General features: G+C 38.7%; 1 protein-coding gene across 8 annotated transcripts in view; it reads right to left on the bottom strand.

The window, feature by feature from the left end:
* Positions 1–232: 232 nt before the first annotated feature.
* The window catches only part of col11a1a (collagen, type XI, alpha 1a), a 62,885-nt gene continuing 48,900 nt past the window's right edge, over positions 233–14,217 (bottom strand). For all 8 annotated transcript variants that reach the window (XM_086065672.1, XM_086065669.1, XM_086065665.1 and 5 more), the window contains 27 exons: positions 14,046–14,099; positions 13,352–13,459; positions 13,172–13,279; positions 13,037–13,090; positions 12,912–12,965; positions 12,724–12,831; positions 12,120–12,173; positions 11,990–12,043; positions 11,795–11,848; positions 11,665–11,718; positions 11,236–11,343; positions 11,023–11,076; positions 10,883–10,936; positions 10,563–10,616; positions 7,854–7,907; positions 7,638–7,745; positions 6,377–6,430; positions 6,159–6,212; positions 5,300–5,407; positions 5,030–5,083; positions 4,918–4,953; positions 4,791–4,844; positions 4,467–4,713; positions 3,588–3,700; positions 3,339–3,407; positions 2,673–2,906; positions 233–1,464 (listed from right to left, as the gene is read on the bottom strand). In XM_086065672.1, coding sequence (XP_085921798.1) covers positions 1,318–1,464; positions 2,673–2,906; positions 3,339–3,407; positions 3,588–3,700; positions 4,467–4,713; positions 4,791–4,844; positions 4,918–4,953; positions 5,030–5,083; positions 5,300–5,407; positions 6,159–6,212; positions 6,377–6,430; positions 7,638–7,745; positions 7,854–7,907; positions 10,563–10,616; positions 10,883–10,936; positions 11,023–11,076; positions 11,236–11,343; positions 11,665–11,718; positions 11,795–11,848; positions 11,990–12,043; positions 12,120–12,173; positions 12,724–12,831; positions 12,912–12,965; positions 13,037–13,090; positions 13,172–13,279; positions 13,352–13,459; positions 14,046–14,099 — 2,304 coding nt within the window. In that variant the 3' untranslated portion in view covers positions 233–1,317. The remainder of the gene's footprint in view (positions 1,465–2,672; positions 2,907–3,338; positions 3,408–3,587; positions 3,701–4,466; positions 4,714–4,790; positions 4,845–4,917; positions 4,954–5,029; positions 5,084–5,299; positions 5,408–6,158; positions 6,213–6,376; positions 6,431–7,637; positions 7,746–7,853; positions 7,908–10,562; positions 10,617–10,882; positions 10,937–11,022; positions 11,077–11,235; positions 11,344–11,664; positions 11,719–11,794; positions 11,849–11,989; positions 12,044–12,119; positions 12,174–12,723; positions 12,832–12,911; positions 12,966–13,036; positions 13,091–13,171; positions 13,280–13,351; positions 13,460–14,045; positions 14,100–14,217) is intronic.

Genomic DNA, 14,217 nt, shown 5'->3' with positions numbered 1-14,217 from the left:
TTTTGTTCCCTTAAAAGACAAATACAAAGGTGACATTTTAGTTTCATTTTCATGTGTCAAGAATGAAAGGAATTTTTTGTAAGACGGAACTTTATTGGTTTCAAGAGATGGAATTGCACCAGCCCAAAGTCTTTAGTTGACGTAACATATCCTCGATATAAAGCATTTGACATGTACAGCAGGGTGGACTAGTATTCCAAAGTCAATGTACACAAACCACTGAGACATGCAGTTCACTGTTGTTTAGAATCCAGTTTTAATATTTAATTGAACTATAAAAAGCAACATTAAAACATTTTCTCTTTAGTTACAAAAATGGGTCACCTTAAGGGCGTCACAGAAGGGTTTGAACAGTGGATGTCTAGCAGTTGCGGAACTCGCTCTTTCAAAAGTAACCCCACCCAAAATAGATCAACTTAATTGTTTAACCAAGGTATATACAGGGTATAACATCCTTGCATCATAAAAGATTATCAAGAAAGTTTGAGGTATACAACCAAAATTAATAGCCTGTCAGAAAACAAAACAGAAAAAAACCCAACAAATAGAATTAAATTAATTAAATGAATGCCATGATTGCTACTCGCACAGGATCACAACATTAGTGGGAGATGTCGCCGTCTTGTTGTTTCACCAACGGTCACCGGGGCAAATAACCTCAAGCTTTGGAGTGTCAATATATACAAAGGGAAAAGTCTAAATTTGGCAAAGGAGAATTGTTTGGATGCTCGCTTTATTTGGTAAACAGAACAATAGCAAAATTCAAATGTTGATTCCTTTGCTGAAATAAAGGCGCCGGAAGCAGAATGTAACACATGCAAGTTTTGAAAGCGGATTCAGAAATAACAGTAATGTACAAAATACTTACAGTTTTTTTTATTATTATTATCAAAATATACCTTCTTTCTTTTCTTAGCACCTCTTTATTCCTTTTGAGTGTGTTTTTGAACAAGCACCATTGATTTTCGTACAGCAGCTGGAGAATCCAGAGAGGAGGTCCGTGTCCGCCCGCGTCGCCCCCGATTCGCCCTCCTCTGCCACGCTTTCAAATGTCCTTCACCTTTTGCTCCATGATGGGGTTAAGTCATGTGGTTCGAGCCCTACAAGGGCAACACGTATTCTCCTGGGTTACGAATACATACATGGAAAGGACATATTTGCTACACCATCTCTTATTCAAAACTTGCATGTGGCATAGAAAAGCCCGGGGGGGTGGTAGGGGAGTAGTTGGGGGGCTAGGGAGGCTTCAACTTGACTTTCTCTGCTGACCCCATCAAGTCCTTTTTTTGTTTGTTTTCTTTTTCTTGTCATTTTTATTTAGCCAAGGAAGCAGACGGGCCCAACTTCAAACCCGAACTTCTGATTTGGGTCCCCAAAGTCAGTCAACATGACATCGATGATTGGAACCTGATCGATTTTGGGAGTATTAAGCTCCATCACAGTCTTTCCGTAGCCCTTCCTCGTCTGCAAAAGAGAAACACACCAACTAATTAGACAAAAAAAAGATTTTGCCAATTAATCTAAAACAATTACACCAGCAATTATATATCTTGGCCAACAATATAATTTCGTATATATTTAGAGTATGTCACAGAAGAGACCCCTCACATTTCTGCAGTTATATCATTTCATGAGCCAACACCAAATAAACTAGACAAAGCGCAATTTCTGCAGAAATTTAAATGGAAATGCTGAGAAGCTAAATGCTATTAGCTGAATGCTAAGATATGAATGCATGTGCTTATGAAGTAAATTGAAAGATCATTTCTAATTGTAGATAAATGAATAAAAAGAAATCTTGAACCGCAATCAGTCTAAGGTGGGATTTGAACCATCGCCCTCTGTTTACCAGTCAAAGCTCCGCCACACTATCCGCTAAGCCACAGTGGACTTGATGTCATCATTGAAGTGTTGTCAAATGGTAGTGAAAGATGTCTTACTGAATGCCAGAGTGAACGTGTCATTAAAAACTAAATCTAATTCAGTAATTAAATGCTGTTCAGCATTCACACAATAACAAAAATTTTATTTATTGCCTCAAAATAATGCAAAATACAGTCATTAATAGCTAAACCCATTGCAACAAAAGTGAGTACACCCCTAAGTGAAAATGCCCAAGCTGAGCACAGTGAAACAATTTCCCTCCCAAGTGTCATGTGACATATTCGCAGAGCTGTGCAAAAACGTTATATCGGCCCGTCATTGACGGATGCCGACCTTCCGCAATTTCGACGAGTGCTTTATGACGCAAAGGCTCGTAAAAATACACAAACTGAGAAGGACCGTCTGCACTGTCCTGGATCGACGGACATTAACCTGCTTCAGTCAGTGCTCAGTATATATTTTTTCTATAAAGATGGAGAAAGCCCGCTGAAGACAAACAGGCTAAAGGCATGGAACCATGACCTGCGGTCTGATGAGACCAAGAAAACAAAACACACAAAATATTGACACTTTGGGGTGTATTATTATTATTATTATTATTATTATACATTTACACTACTGTTATATAAGCTGTACACTGACTACTTTTCATCATGTCAAAAAAGCATTTGTTGAATGTTGTCCCATAAAGAGATATAATTAAAAATCTGCATTAACGTGAGGGGTGTGTTCACTTTTGTAACGGACCAGGGTCTGAATGGTGCTAGGTTTAAACAGATGGGCCCTACCGCGCATCCGTCTGAGAGGGCCTTAATGTAAGGGTTGTTATCGTAAGACATCTCCTCTTCATTGGCACCCAGGAAGCGCAGCGACTTGTCGTAGCTGTCACTGGTGGCGTCATGCCACGCCGCCGACTGGTGGCAGCTGTAGGTGAAGTTTTGCCTTGCCGAGGCTGTCAGTAGTCTGAGGAAGGTCATCTGCACCATGTTAATTGAGTTGCCATCTGAGTCGACGTAGGAAAGCTGCGGAGAGAACAAAAGTCCGCGTGTGAGCTATTTTCAATATGATATGCTATATTATATTTAGCTGAGTCATACATCTTACCTACCTGAATGGAATTTTACAAATAATGAAGAAAAAAAAATTGTTCTGTGTGTTTAGCAGTCTTATAAAGTTTGTCCTTTATGCACTTGTAGGACAATAGTTTGATTGAGCAGGACATGAGTTGTTTACGACTTCAAGGGCAAAGTAAGGCCGATGGTAGTGTTTAATCAGGATTCTGCTGGTATTTCTTATTATAAAAACACAACACTTAAATAATTGCATAAATAAATAGAGATTTTTCTGTGGAATCATTAGCAGCAGTTTCATCTTCAATCCAATATCGACTGCAGCAGTTTTGGTTTTGTGCACAGCATGAGGAGGTTGATGAATCAGGAGAAAGACAAACTTACCATTTTACCGCGCTTAAATTCACTGAACCATGACCCGGGAACTTCTTTAGGCCATGAGGATATTCTGACCTGTGGAAAATGAGAAAGTCATGGTACTTCTTCATGTCAGTTCCAATAAAAGATTCTCATTTGTGTATTGATTGCTATTGGTTGCACAAGAGTGTGTTAGCCCTGAGGAAATGGCTTTTCACGCGTCGCACAGGATTTCAGGGAAGAACATCATGGGTAGAAAACGCAAAAGCGACTCACCCCGTTGGACTTTTTATCTGGATAGATGCAGGTTTCTCCCCCAGCAGTAAAGTTACAGTAGACTTTGAAAGAATCCCCTGAGCAACCTTGGTTTGGATCAATCCAGTATTCACCTGAAAATAATCCAAAACACTTGCGCTTTAACAGAAGAAAACTCAAGATTCCGTTAGGTATGATTTCATGTGATGCCCCAGTTAAGAATGATCTGGCTTTTGAGTGGATATTTAGAGGCCCCAGAATTGAACCCTGTGGAACGCCATACATTCCCGTTATATATGTGAAATCATATCACACCTATTCATCCGATCCCTTTCCTCTTTTTTTTTGTGGAGGGGGCGGTTACAATAATACAATACTAAATAAAATAATAAAGAAATCACACGACATACCATCACAAAAGTAGAACCGCTACTTTAGACGTTCATTCGTTCAACTACTGTCTATCGTGAAAAATGCTGGATTTCGACGTTTAATTGACTTTTTGGTACTGATGGTCCTTGTCAACACTAATTGGAGCTATACAACAATACTTTTAATCAATTTGAATCCATGTATGATTCCTTTGAGTTCCTTAGAATTGAAGTAAAAAAAATAAATTAAAAAAAAAGGAACCAGGAAGCAAAAAAATCTTGATTGGGACATCTATTTACGAAAAAAACACTAGTATATTTGCGACATTATAAAATGGCAAATTCATGAGAATTTTTTTTGTAAATATTTAAATATAATGTCGCAAGTTTGCGAGTTTATTTCTTATAAATTTGTGAGTTTTTTTTCTGCAAATTTGCCACTTTGTGACGCCGTCGTACTAATACAAACAAAAGTGCAAAAGTGAAGCTGTTCAATCTGACTGTGTAGCATTTTGCTTTTTGGGCCTACCATCGGGAAATTCTGGATGACAGAGTTGCAGGTCTTTGCAAGTTCTGGCCGGGTTGTTCTGCGTGCCCATGGGGTATTTCATGCGCTCGATATCCTGTTTAAGGTTGTTGAGCGAGCCAAAGATGTCCTCCATGCCCTCTCCGTAGTCCATGAAGGTACCGGCCGCGTCCGACTGCATATCGCTGGAACGCTTGGTCTTCTTGGGGGAGCGGACGGGCAGCGGCTGGATGACCTCGCCCGGCGGGCCCTACGGTGTTTGTCGTAGAAGTCAAAAATGGAACCCGCACTTAATTGGAACGCAACTGTACAATCCGATTTACTCACAGGAGGTCCTGGAGGACCAATGGTACCAGTGTCTCCTTTACCACCAGCTCCACCCTGAGAGACAGACCAATCATGTTAACCAAGTTCCTAACCAGCTTTCAACCATATTTCAAATGATTTTACTCACAGTTGAACCTTTAGCTCCCTTTGGACCTTGAGGACCCTGAATAAGAAAGGACATCAGTTCGGCATTCACGCCACGGAAATAAAAAAATGATCCAATCATTGAACGGACTTACAGGTAGACCAGGAGGACCCGGGGGACCGAAGGGACCTGCTGATCCGCTGATACCCTAATAACAGATGAGCGAGAGGCAGCCACGCATTTAAGAAACAGTGAAGAGGAAAAGTATGAATGTGAGACTTGAGTAATGAATCGAAAGTTAGATTAGTGCATGGTATGAATATAAAACAGACAGAAAAGCTGAATTGTTTTGTGAAATATCTATGGCCATAAATATATATTTTTTAAAATGTTCACACTGCAGGCCAATTCATAAACTACTTACACCGTCTCCTTTGCTACCAGATGACCCTTGCGGTCCAGGCAAACCTCGGTCTCCCTTCTCTCCTTGTTCGCCAGGAGGTCCGATCAAACCAATCAAACCTGGATGTCCCTGAAAAAGAAATTAAAAAGCACAACAACGTGCTCTTTAAAGGTATTGGCCTCAGCCAAGGCGCTGATTGCTTTCCACAAAAATAGTATGCAAAAGGCGTTATGGAGGCTGACGTTTCATTAGTATTCAAAATCGCTCTTATATGAAAAAAAAACAAAGAGTTTGAAGTACAACTGTAATGGTTTTGAAATAGATCCGCTCTAACCAAACATTACGCGCTCTTCCTCTCACGATACTTTTAAACTGCTCAGTCTCAGGCCATTGTATCAGTGTGTGGGAGGTCATTTGGATGCAGTAATGTGGGCTGTCACAATATCCCTGCTACTTCTATTTTACCAGTAAATTCAACAGAAGCATTGAGGGTACGATTAGAGTGATACATCACACTACTGAATCCCATTAAGAGTTTTTCCTGTGTAGCCAATGTGGCCCAAAAATAATAATTAGTGCATTTCAAGTCGTTATGACCGCAGCCAGGGCTGGACTGGCCATCTGGCATTCAGGGCACATGCCCGCTAGGCCGACGTCCTTTGGAGTCAATGCTGTGCTATTTAATTAGTATTTTCCTCTATTTTACCCCAAGAGAGGGAGAATACCATTAATCAATTGACAATATAAATAGAAAACTGAGCCAGCGAGCTGGCCGGTCTGCCTAAGTCGAATTGCCAGGGCCGATTTTTTTTATTTTTATGTGTGACCGCATCCAAAGTTGAATCCTCAAGTCTTCAATCCAATCAAAAGCAACACTCACCTTTTCACCCTTGGAGCCCGGGTCACCTTTCAGACCAGGAAGTCCAGGAGGACCCTGAACAAAAGTAGAAATGAGTGTTAAAACAGAACCACTTGGAGCGGAATAAAACATAAACTTTGAAAAACAGAATGAACCGAAGGGAATTTAGGAATGGATTCAAGCTACTATGGATACATGACACACACTTGACACAGCAAACTACGGTGACATGTACTAACCATGGGTCCAGGTGGGCCATCTTGTCCTGAAGCACCGGGAAATCCTTGTTCACCCTATGAAAAACACGGCGTCATTACAGCCTTGATATTTCCCCTTTCTCTCATTTTTGTTGTCCATGATAAGAATTTCGTTGATTGACAAAATCTTTCAGTAAAACGTTCATATTTGGTCCACAATGAATTTGATAACGTCCTTATTTTTCATGTAGAATTAATGCCTTTCAAAACTACTTTTTCCACTTGCTGTCGACTGAAGATGGCATCACCTGTGCTGACGGAAGTAGGTAACGACCAATCATTGCTCAGTTTGTTGACCAAACCCAGAAAACAGGTGAACCATGATTGGTTGTTACCAACTTCCTCAGCACGTTATGTCATTTTCAGTTGTCAGCAAGTGGAAACAATTGTTTTTAAAGGTATTGATTGTACATGAAAAATAATGAAGTTATCAATTTAATTCTGGACAAAATATTAACTTTTTACTGCTGAAAATGGCGCAATGAGTCAAGTATCCTTTTAAATACTATATTCAATATGATTTATATTATTTTTAATTGAATGGGTAGACACTGAATGACCTTCTGTTTTCAAGCCGGTATTGTGGGGCTGCTCGATTATGATATATATATATTTTTTTAACAAATAATTGAAATCGCAATTATTCAAATGATCATTTATTTTTGGTACAAAACAAGAAAATGTTTAAACGTAAAAAATATTGAGACAAATGAAAAATACTTTGAAACACTATATTTATGTAACTTCTGGATCAAACAAAATTGAAAAAAGAATAGTTATTTTGAAATAACAAACAACTCAAAATTACTATTAATAATCTCTTCTTTTTTTTTACGATTATGGCAATTTTTTTGAGACGGTAACAAATCTTTATTTTTGTCAGGGTTTGTCAAAGTTCGCGATGTTTCCTAAACATTTGCCAAACTGTTTTAATGTCATTTCTTGAAACTGCAACAAGAAAAAACATTTAAATATTTGGCCAGCGTTTACGAAAGGAAATGTCATGTTTTTCGAAAATCTTGTTCTTCTAGTATTTTAGTCAGCTATTAAATGATTAAAAAAATTTTTTACAACCCATAGGCACATGTAAACCTCTAAACAATGTCAACTTTTTTTTTTTTAATTAAGCCCCGTGTATAATACCCAGCTGATTTGTGTCTTTTACTGTAAAAAAAAGAAAAAGAAAAAAGAGTGATATTCACTAGATTTTACAGTCGGTATAAGTGTTGGTATTCAGACTTACAACAGGGCCAGGGATTCCACGTAGCCCCTCTGGACCAGGCTTTCCGGCAGGTCCTTGAGGTCCAACAGGTCCGGTTTTACCCGCAGGACCTTCGAACCCACCCTCACCCTGTGAAAAGACAAACGGGAAATATGGGAAGGTTGTACTAGTAGTTGGTAAAAGTCACAATGTAACAACATCACTTCAAGCCAAGAAATCTAATTAAGTGTTTGTTACCTTGGCGCCCTTCTCTCCTTGTCTGCCTTCAGCACCAGCAGCTCCCGGAGGCCCCTGGGAAAGGAGGGCAGGATTGTTATTAAGCATGTAAACACATAATTGGCATTATTATGCAGCCGTTGTTTGTAGACAAGTGGCTGATTGTCTATGACACTTCAAAACATTTCAAAGCCTAGGATGCAAAATGTACAATGCATGGTGAATGGATGCAGGATCATTTGTCATTTTTTTAAAATAGAGGGCTCTAGTCGTGAGTTTATTTACAAATATAAAACAATCATCAAAGACGTGTATAATCCTTATTGTTCTATTTTGGGACTTTTTTTTTCATGCGTCTGTCTTGCTTAGTTTGAGTAACTGGCAAATGGTGTTATCTGATTGGGCAAAAATTCTGCCTAGCAACATGCACCCAGGAAAAAACATCTAACCAGAAACCCGAAAACTGATTTGTTGATGATCACTTTTTTTTTTCAAAGCGTCTGACACTATCCAGGACAAGCCTGAGTACACCATTTCAAATGTCTGATACCACAGTGTGCTTGAACGCTACTTCAGATGTGTCAAGATCAATTCGAGTGACTTGGTTTTGTCTGCTTGAAGTGTAATCAAAAGTCAGTCGGGTCCACACTGCAGGGTCATCCTTTTTTCACTCCTCGTTTGACCACCAACCTGCTCTACTCATGCGGCCATCTAAAATCAGAGTGGCTATTGATCAAAAGTCCAAATTGAGTCCTCTAAAAGCCGCATCCAGCTATGGCAGGCATGTTTCCTTATAAAGTTTGTCATATTTTTAGACTTATATAGATTGCAGGTTTTTGATATAGATGAGAGTGAATAAATTGACAAATTGATATTGTGATAAAGGTGAAAACCAAATAAAAATGACAGATGATATTAACGAGCAAAACTATATTACCGTTTGTTTCAAAAAAAGAAACTAAATAGAATTGTCTACTTTATTTTATTACGCAGTAGTGACCTGTGAAGTCTTGCACTCAACAAATACTCTAAATATAAAACTAAAACTAATAAAAACTAAACCAAAACAAAGCATTTTCGAGAAAAATAAAAATGAATAAAAACTATCAAACTTGCCCCATGTGTTCAAAAACACTCAAACTAATACTAAAACATAAATAAAATAAAATAAATTAAAACAAAGCATTTGTAGAAAATAAAAACTATCAAACTTGCTCCACATATTAATAAAACAAAGACTAAAGTAATAAAAACAAAACTGAAGCAAAACATTTTTGAGAAAATAAAAATGAAACTTGCTTCATATATTAACAACTAATACTAAAACTCATATAAACTAAAACAAATGTATTTAAAAATTCTAAAACTAATACTAAAACTAATAAAAAATAAACTAAACTGAAGCATTTGTAGAAACAAAAAATTATCAAACTTGCTCCACATATTAAAAAAACTAAAAGTAATACTAAAGTAATAAAAACAAAACTAAAGCAAAACATTTTTGAGAAAATAAAAACTAATTAAAAACTCAAACTTGCTCCATATATTACAAAACTAAAACTGATGCTAAACTCATATAAACTAAAACAAAACATAAAAAAAACATGAAAACTTATAAACACTAAAACTAGCCCTAAAAACAACAAAAAAGAAAAAAGAAAAAAATTGTTGAAGTCGAAACAAAATATAATTTAATGAAAAATCTAAAACTATTTTAACCTTGCTACAGTTCAGTCGTGTTTAATTTTTAAGTATAATACATTTATTTCAGTTAGTCGTTTTATGAAGATAGACAAAGTTGACTGTGACGCAAATAAAATGACCTTTGTTCTGCGCACACACAAAAAAACACTGTCGGATTCTAATGACTCTCCCTAATTTCACCCGGTGAGATACATTTAATGACTTTAAAAAAATGTTTTATTCCATTTTAAATTACCCATAATCCATGTTGCGACTTTTCCAATCCAGAAAATTACCACCTCATCTTCCCCCTAGCACGAAGACTCATATTTGAAAAAGCAGCTTAGTTTCACGCAGATATCTCATTCATGATACATTGTAAAATGAGCTTTTCATCCTGCTACGAGTAAATGGCTTCATTTGACAAGGATTCCCAGGAGACTGCTATTAACAATCCCAAAAGCATAACAACCAAAAGTGACCATCAATACCGACTCCTATTCAGTTTAACACTCCTTGAGGCGACTCGCATATCCCGTTAGCAACGGTTCCGCATCCATGTTATGAAATCTGCTTGGCCGCAGCTGTCAGACAGCAGCATGGAATCAATCAAGTGTCACACTTGTAATGGTTCTCATTTTGACGAGGATTTAAAGGAATCAAGGATCAATTTCTTCATAAGCTTTTTATCATTTCTTTTGGGTAGGAAAAAAAAATATCCTGATTTTATAAATCGCAATGCTCGTTTCCCATCGGACTTGAGAGCGTGTTTCGTTCACAGTAGCATTTTCTGCTTCAATCTCCACCTTTTTGCTATCCCTGCTTTATTTTTGAATGGAAATGAATCGGCCATGCTTGAGTGCAAGCGTGACTAGAGCGAGCTCGTGAGGAGGACAGGTACTGCCTCGTTTATTTCAAAACACCATATGACACTTGAAACGCGTTGGCTCATGGACGACTTTCAGTGCATTCATATGAAGCCGCTCCAGAATTAGACAATGACCAGGGCCGTACTGAAAATGATATTATCAATCGCCATTAACTTACTCTTTTGCCAGGAGGTCCAGGTGGGCCAGCTTCCCCGGATGGACCTGGGGGTCCCTTAAGGTAATCAAAGAAACTCAATGTTATTTTATAGCAATAAAATACAGTGAACTCCCGTTAATCGCAAAAAAAATAAAACATTAAAAACACATTATAAATACATTTCAACACACACAAAATTGCAAGCATAACATGCACAGAAAATACTGTATGTATTATAGTGCCTGTGTGCCTTTAAGAGGTGGAGCCTCTGTGTATTGGTGTATATATAAAAATATACACACACAGATTCAAACTCCGCAATATATATATAAACAACTTACCGCTTGACCAGTTTCACCATCCTCTCCCTTCTCTCCCGTTTCTCCGTCTGTACCCTAAAAAAATTAAAAAATAATATGTTGCATGTGTCAAATCAGTTTGAAATATCAAGTGAATTTTGCCTGAGGATTTCAATACTCACAGCAACGCCTGGCTCTCCGGGAGGACCCGTGTCTCCGGGGAATCCAACGGGACCCTTTTAAAAGAGACATTGAAGGAAAAGAGACCAGATTTGAAGCTGTTCGTTAATTAGCTAGTTAGCTAACTAGCCAAATTAATGCTAGCTAGCTAGCATGAATTTGTTCTACTGTGCCTCTTAGGTCTCAATTCAAGTATCAGATTTGACAATACTTACGGGGTTACCCTTCGGACCATCATCTCCTGGGGGTCCTTTGGCGCCAGCGGGTCCAGCAGCACCAGGAGGTCCTGCCTCACCCTTCTCTCCTCTCTCCCCTTTGGGTCCCTGTCACAATTGGGGGGGGGGGGGGGGGGGGGAAGTCAATATTTTGTGTGATGGGATAATTGGAACGGAATGGAGTTAATATTGATTTGGGATTTTACCAAGTTATGAATATTCATAAAATTGGATTATCAACCATTGTGGCCACAAATAAGTCCACTTTCCTTATCTATAGAAGTAATCATAAAGTTTTGTGCAAAATCAATAATTTTATGATGGGGTTTAAAGCAAGTGCCATCATTTTAATGCTGAACTCCTAATACAGGCATTATGATGCTATGTTTGAATGGCATTGTGCTGTTAAAAAAAATAGAGATGACATACCCCAGTGCCGAGCTCTCCAGGTGGCCCGGGGTTCCCAGCCTCACCTTGTTCACCCTGTCGAAAGATAAACCTCAGTGAGTACATTTTTTCTTGTACAATTGAGGGCAGTGCACCGTGTTTTGACTCGTACCTTCTCTCCCACTGAACCCACTGGACCCACACCTCCTGGAGGGCCTTGTGAACCCTGTAATACAGAGAAACGAATTCCACCTTGGAGAACATGAACGGTAAAGCTAGCTAAAACTAAGCTAAATCCACTAACGATTAATAATTGTTGAACATGGCCACTTTTCTGTCTACATTTTTCAAATTGAATCATACATACATCAGCTCCACTTGGACCCTGAGGACCTCGAGGACCGGGGGGGCCAGGAGGACCCTACAGGCCGAAAAGAACACAGTTGTATATATACTGTATTTTCAATATGTAACGGTGCAAAAGTCGTATTGCTTACCATAGGGCCAACATCACCGTTCTCTCCCTTCTCACCAGGAGGTCCTGGAAGTCCCTGAGGATATATTTACCAAATATATATCTTACAACATCATATATATACAAAATCTCCTTCCGATTGCAATTGATCCCGCGAGTGTGTATCCACCAACAACTAAACCTCACAGCTAAAAACCAAAAAACAAAAACTCAAGCTCCCTGTTATAAGCCATACGAGGTACAATTCTATGCGTGACAAAACCTCCCTGCGCAACGCATGCTGAATCCTCAATGTTGAGGTCTCATCTCATCTGTGTCAAGTTGTCCTCTGAGATTAATTCGTTAGTGGTCTAATTATGCAGAATGCTAAATGTGATAAACAGAGAGAGACGAGTGGACAAGGTAGGTCTCTGCAATTAATGGAAAGTCGGTAGGAAGTCAATGAATCCTGTTTAAAAGTCAATTAAATGCAACCCAGTGCAGAGTAACTATGATATAATTGATGCAGTAATGTAAAATATTACCCTCCGGAAATATCAAACAATGTCCAAAATCTATTCATTGACATCACGAGTACTATGAAAATGGTTTCACAATGACTGAGAAAATTAGTAAATGGCTCTAACCTGCAGGCCTATGGGACCAGGTGGTCCAGGGAAACCTCTGGCTCCTTCATCACCTTTCTGTCCAAACATACCCTGCTGACCCCTTGGTCCAGGCTCTCCATCAGCTCCCTGGGAACCCACAATTGTATACAGTATATAACAAATACTCAAAATGGCAGTTTAATTCATAACAAAGCAGGTACACTTACAGCAGGACCTGGGGCACCGATGGGACCTTGAAGACCTGCTGGGCCAGGAGGACCCTAATAAACATAAACCAAAAAACAACAACATGAATAGTTATGCCTAAAACATATCCAGAACCAGAACCTACCTGTTCTCCTTTATCAGCTTTGCTTCCTTTCTGGCCCGGCTCGCCAACCTCTCCCTAGGAAATACGCATAAAGATCAATCAGTCTCAAATAAATGTCAATTATTGAAGCTATCTACTGCCATGTGGCTTACGAACCTTATCACCATCCTCTCCAGGTGGACCTTGAGGTCCGGCAGGTCCGGGCAGACCCACAGGACCCTGGACGCCATCACGACCAGCTGGACCTTGAGGACCTTTCTCACCCTAATACAATAAAGACATTTGTTGGCATCCTTTTTGAACAAAGATAAGGAATTAGTATCAATCAGTACTTACAGGTGCGCCTTTCTCTCCAGCAGGACCTGGGGGACCTTGAGGGCCAGGTCTACCAGATAGGCCGATTGGACCTGCTGAACCAGCGGGACCTCTCTCACCAGGAGAACCCTTCATGAAGAGATCAATTTGATTTTGTTTTGTTATCTGTTTATTATATACACATATTTATTATATGGGTATATTCCTCCATACAAAATGTCATATTAGCTCATGTGATCTCGGCAGGAGTGATGGCATGAATGTAAATGTCTACTCTGCTGCATTTAAATTATTAAAAGATGGGAAGGCTGATGTCATCGGAAAGGTCCCGATGAAAAACTAATGGCAATTATTCAACACATAATCCTCAACAAGAGCAACAAAGTGTTTTAATACAAGCCCATCTGAATACATTTAATATGATGGTCGATCTCATTAACGATGAGTTGCATAATAATTTAGAGTTGGTGTGATGACATTTAGACTGGTTTCCCAAAATATATATGTAACGTTGCCTTGAATATCACATTTAAAAAAAAATATTATCAGTTTTTTTTTTTTTTTTAAATAGAGTAGATATAAATTCAGCTAAATTTAGCTGGATTAAAATCTGTTCCAAATTTACCACATAATTCTCATCCTGATTAAAAATATATTGATGCCTATTTGGATTATCCTTCTGATTTTGCAATACATTCACCTATATAGTACTTACAACAGGACCAGATGGACCCTGGGGCCCCTCTCCTCCCTTCAGACCTGCAGGACCCTAAGGATGAAAGTCAAAGGAGGAGATTATTTCCGTCATCACTTGCACAACATATACAAGCCATATAACAGTTACAAATATACATATAAACACATATGAATATGTAAAAAAAAAAAGA

The sequence above is a fragment of the Leptonotus elevatus genome, chromosome 21 (assembly GCF_054856555.1).
Source record: "Leptonotus elevatus isolate MCC_2025b chromosome 21, RoL_Lele_1.0, whole genome shotgun sequence".
Taxonomy (NCBI): Eukaryota; Metazoa; Chordata; class Actinopteri; order Syngnathiformes; family Syngnathidae; genus Leptonotus; species Leptonotus elevatus.
Note: the sequence above shows the minus strand (reverse complement) of the source record. Positions and strands in the feature narration are given on the sequence as shown.